General features: G+C 41.2%; 1 protein-coding gene across 3 annotated transcripts in view; it reads right to left on the bottom strand.

Annotated features, from left to right (window-relative positions):
• LOC138058896 (von Willebrand factor A domain-containing protein 3A-like) overlaps nucleotides 1-5000 on the bottom strand; it is a 50987-nt gene that overhangs the window by 8114 nt on the left and 37873 nt on the right. For all 3 annotated transcript variants that reach the window (XM_068904344.1, XM_068904346.1, XM_068904345.1), the window contains 4 exons: nucleotides 4176-4209; nucleotides 3230-3376; nucleotides 2067-2173; nucleotides 682-826 (listed from right to left, as the gene is read on the bottom strand). In XM_068904344.1, coding sequence (XP_068760445.1) covers nucleotides 682-826; nucleotides 2067-2173; nucleotides 3230-3376; nucleotides 4176-4209 — 433 coding nt within the window. The remainder of the gene's footprint in view (nucleotides 1-681; nucleotides 827-2066; nucleotides 2174-3229; nucleotides 3377-4175; nucleotides 4210-5000) is intronic.

The following is a 5000-nucleotide window of genomic DNA, read 5'->3' as shown; positions in this document are numbered from 1 at the left end:
AATTAATAATAATGCATTTATAGTGCGCAATTTTCCATAAAAATGTTCAAATGCGCAATTCGTATGCAGCTAGTGAGCCTTTGAAGTATTTTGTTCGTACGGAACCGGAACCATGCAATATTTTCGCTCTGATCACACAAAACTGACCAACCGGATTAAGTTTTTAACCTTTGTCAGTGGTTTTACCATCTGTTCATGCGAAGAGCGTTACTTTACGAAATCCAAAAATGGCGTCAAGAAAGAGAAAGGCTAATGATAGTAGCTGAGTTACCACACATCCATGCAACCACGCCTTTGCCTTGCAAACATCAAGACGGTCAAGGTGTTCACACCGTGCCGGTTAAATTTTTTACTGTATCGGCTAAAAATTCGTCCCCGTTTTGGGCGTTCAAATTTTTGAACGGAGAGGCATCTAAATTTTCGTGCGTTTAGCGTGGTTCCGTGTGAACGAAACCCCTAAATGCACTAATTTTCAACCGGTAGGAAATTCGTCCGGTACCGTGTGAATCGGGCCTTAGACAATTTAGGTACAGAATTGCACGGGCATCGCAGAGGCTCGTTGGAGCCAACTGAATTTTTCAGGTGTCAGTGCATGGATTACTTCTCCCATCGTGTATAACCTGCATTTCAAATATACGTTAATTTCATTTAATTCATTGAGCTTCTTATTCACGATTATACCTCAAGGGCATTCAATGTGCTTGTGCTTCCAGTGGCGTCGAAGTCAGAAACCCATTCAACTGCATCTTGACAACTGTCATCTGACATCGACGTCAAACTCGGTTTCCATGGCACCACTTCGGACGAAAATCGGACCAGATTGAACCTTCAATTTAAATGTTCATATTTGTCAAAGCAAATAAAGTCAAATACAACCGTCTTCACCACTGGTTATTGATAGTGAAGCCTGAAAACTCGGCAGCATGAAACAACGGTGACTACAGTACACTTGAACAAAATTTTAGTTTCCAAAGAAACTGTAGTACTGCGTCGGTGGGATATTGAAACAGAAAATTGATTTTATCAAATAAAGGTCGAATAACCACCGTGAAAGATTTGGAAAGCTGACGTTTCGAGCGTTAGCCCTTCGCTCCGACGAAGGGCTAACGTTCGAAACGTCAGCTTTCCAAATCTTTCACAGTGGTTATTCGACCTTTATCAACTTGTTTGATAAAATCAATTTTCTGTTACAGTACACTTGAGACTTTTCACTACCACCTCCCTGGGAAAGATAGTTTGGCGTAGAAGTGAAATTCCTAATTGCCTTATACCAATGCGTCACGAGTTCGATTATTGGATTCTACACCTCCTGTGGAATCATCAGTTTATTGGTTCTCATCTCTTTTATGAGAATTTTTTAATCAGGTAATCAGGTGTTTTTATCTTATCAAAAATCAGGGTGCAGGGATGGCGCAGTGGTGAGAGCACTCGCCTCCCACCAATGTTCGATTCCCAGACTCGGCGTCATATGTGGGTTGAGTTTGTTGGTTCTCTACTCTGCACCGAGAGGTTTTTCTCCGGGTACTCCGGTTTTCCCCTCTCCTCAAAAACCAACATTTGATTTGATTTGCGTTAACTTGTTAATTTCAATTTACAGTGTCCCCGATTAGTGCTCTACAGCGCTAGAAGATTAGACACTTAAATGAAGTTCCTTTCCTTTCCTTTCACTTGCATCAATTTGATTGAGGGCGATTCCTATTTGGGTAATGCCCTTTTCCACGCTAAAAAGGATCAAAATTAAATGAACGTGACAACGACAAACTGCGGCAGTTTTGGACTGCAATAGCAAGCACAGCGTCAAAAGTATTAGTCAATACATGGCTTCCTTCACTTTACAGCCTCAAATTAATTATGTTGGGCAAGAAAAACAATAGACGCAAAAAGCCAAATAAGAGTTTTCAGCCAATCATCAAGCGTCCTTATGCAAAACCGATTGAGTCTAGCAAATTTCTATTGCCCAAGCATCAGTACAAGCATTCTGGACATTTTAAGCGCTCAATTTTAATGCGCTTAGTATTTATCGCTTTCTTGATAGTACGACATTGTGTGATCAGTAAATCACTTACTTTGTGGCCTGGTGTCTAATTTGATCCCAGACAAGCGCCGCCAGTTCTCGTTTCAGCTCCTCCATACTGCTGACCATGGATCCTGAGGTGTCAATCAACACGATTACCTAACGAAACAACAATATTGTCCAACAAGCTAAATACTGCGAAGGAGACGCACGGATGACTTTATCAACGCATTTTCTGCTCTTTGTTTTTCTACAAAGGCAGAAAATTTAAAAAATTCTAGAAAAGTTATACCAGACCGGAGTGTAACTAGATCACTAAATTTCAATTAAGGTGGCTCAACCGGCGGGTCTAATTTGCAGGTCGCAGGTCGCAGGTCATTGTTTCACCAATACAGAAAGTATCCTAAACATTCTTAAAAGCTATGAACTTTTATGAATGTTTAGGACACTTTCTGTATCGGTGAAACAATGACCTGCAACCCGCGACCTGCGACCTGCAAATTAGACCCGCCGTGGCTCAACCAGTTTCAACGCTTCCAAGTGACGCTCTTATTAGAAGGATCGGCACCACAACGTTGTATCATCATGTATTAGCAATACTGTAGTACCAACTGAAACACGAATTATTGCTAAACTAGATACAGTCATTATTGTGACGTAATATGTCGCCATGACAACGGGCAAGCCCTGTAAAAACATCCTTTGTTTTGTCTTTAAGTGCTCATATCTCAAAAACGAACTCGCTGACTCCCATTTTTTATTTCTGAAAAGTAATCAGGACGGCAAGATGAAACTTTCAGCAAAGTTTAAAAAAAATCTGTCTACTGGATTCAGAGCCACCTTAGTTTTGTGATTTTTTAAAGGTGGCTCCTAATCCGCTACACAGAACTTTTTTTAACTTTGGCGAAAGTTTCATCCTGGCCTTCTAATCACTTTTCAGCAATACAAAGGGGGGCCACCGAGTTCGATTTTGAGATACGAGCAATTAAATCCAAAATATAGGGTGTTTTTGCTGAGCTTTGTCGTTGCCAAGGTAACTTATTACATCACAATAATGATCACATCTTGTTTAGAATTAATCGGTGTTTCATATGGTACCATATCATTGCGGTTACGTGATACAGTGTTGTAGCGTCATTCGATCTAAAGAGAGTGTCTTCCTGAGTGTTAACACCGAACTCATCTCTCTCAAATATTTCGCAATATTGCACTTACATGCTTTTCGATTACCGTGCCAAACACCCTTCTACTTCCACTCAGCAACCACTGCAAGCGTTTCACGTATCTTCTTAACACTTTTTCAACTTGTTCTTCATAATCTTCTAATTCGTGAGGAAGAAGATGAAGATGTTTTACAACTCCCTGAAATGATAATAGCAGCGTTCTCCGTTGGGGCCTGATTTCCATGGAGAATTTCAGCCCGGTTAGCCGGGCTGCGATTTAAGCCCGCGTTCTGAAAGAAATCCTCTTAAAATAAAAGTAGAGATTACATGGAGAAGGTTTCAGCCCGGGATAAAAATCGTAGCCCGGTTTCTGATACCGGGCTAGGATTTTCAGCCCGGGCAAACGGGCTAAAAATCCATGTAATCGCTGTCATTTTTTCAGCTCGGGCTGAAAAAGGAACGTGAGCATGCGCATCGATTGTGTTTTCGCATCTCAGTAAATTTTCCCATGGAAATTTGCGCTTCGCGCCTGGGCTGAAATTGAGCAAGAAATCGCAGCAACATTTCAGCCCGGTGGGCGGAGGGAAATTTCAGCCCGGGCTGAATCAGGCCCTTAGCTTCCTATTGCAAACTCGACAACTGATAACCGTACATGGCAATTGGAAATCCAACACAGATCCACAACGGACTTGTGAAATCTTGAAATGAATGCATGATAGTAAGTTCATTGCTATTCTCTCCCAAAATTAAAGAATGGTCACTCTGTTTGAATACAGAATCAAAATAAAGGTAGCTTTTGAACTGTATCGGAATTTTAATATAAGATACAAGTGATCTCCCGCGTTTCTCTTGGCTGTCATCCGCATGAATTATTAATGAGTTTACAAGGGGTAGTCATGAAGGGGGAGCGAAACAACTGATAATAACCGATTATGATGATGACAGAGGGTCAAGAAAAGGAAGAAAATAGATAGACAGAAGGAAAACAGTGTTGATACCTTGACTTCTACGCTGGGGAAAATATTGCAGTATCTGTAAAAACACGATAGAACAACAAGAATAACCGTTTCGTCACCCTCGAATGCTGTCGATTTACCGTATCCGTGCGTTTTTGACTACAATACTGGATAAAAATTTCGAGACATTTTAAAGTGCCTCATCCATATCTAGTCAATTTTCTCATTTGGACTCTCCCATCCCCATTCAAATAAAATAACAATTTTGCGAAGCTGGTAGGTTATTTGTGCGTCTTCCTTAGCTGCATTGTTTTGAATTGAGCGGGGGTAGGGAGAAACGATAGTCTTCTTTTCTGGTTACGGCTCAAAAGTTCAAAAAAATTGGAAATGTCTCAACTCTTTTTGTTTTTAATTTCACCAATCAGAATACAGCTTTCGTGGACAAACGCCCTGTATTCGCTATTTCCACACTGCCCAGAATACTCTGTTTGCCTCCCAAATTTAGCATAAATCATTGCTTTCAAATGCTCTTGAGACACTGTCTTTTCTCAAGAGCATTTGAAAACAATGGTTCATGCAAAATTTGGGGGCAAAGTAAGTGTATTATGAGGAATGTGAAAATAGCGAATTCCGGAAAAAATGCTACCATTGCAAACTGTCATTTTTTCGCGCCAGGACCCCTGGTGGGCTCGCTTCGCTTGACCGCTGGTTTCTCCTTTTGTCGTGACTTTGCCACTCGTTCCGCAGCGCCAATGAGAGCCTGCTCGCAGGCTAAATCGGAAATGATGAACGCCTGGAAGAACTTATAAACTTTTGGTGGTCCCGATTGTGTCCGTGATTTCCTCGTCCCGAACAGAACGACAGCCA

This window comes from Montipora capricornis, chromosome 8 (assembly GCF_036669925.1).
Source record: "Montipora capricornis isolate CH-2021 chromosome 8, ASM3666992v2, whole genome shotgun sequence".
Lineage (NCBI taxonomy): Eukaryota > Metazoa > Cnidaria > Anthozoa > Scleractinia > Acroporidae > Montipora > Montipora capricornis.
This window is presented reverse-complemented; position numbering and strand designations above follow the sequence as displayed.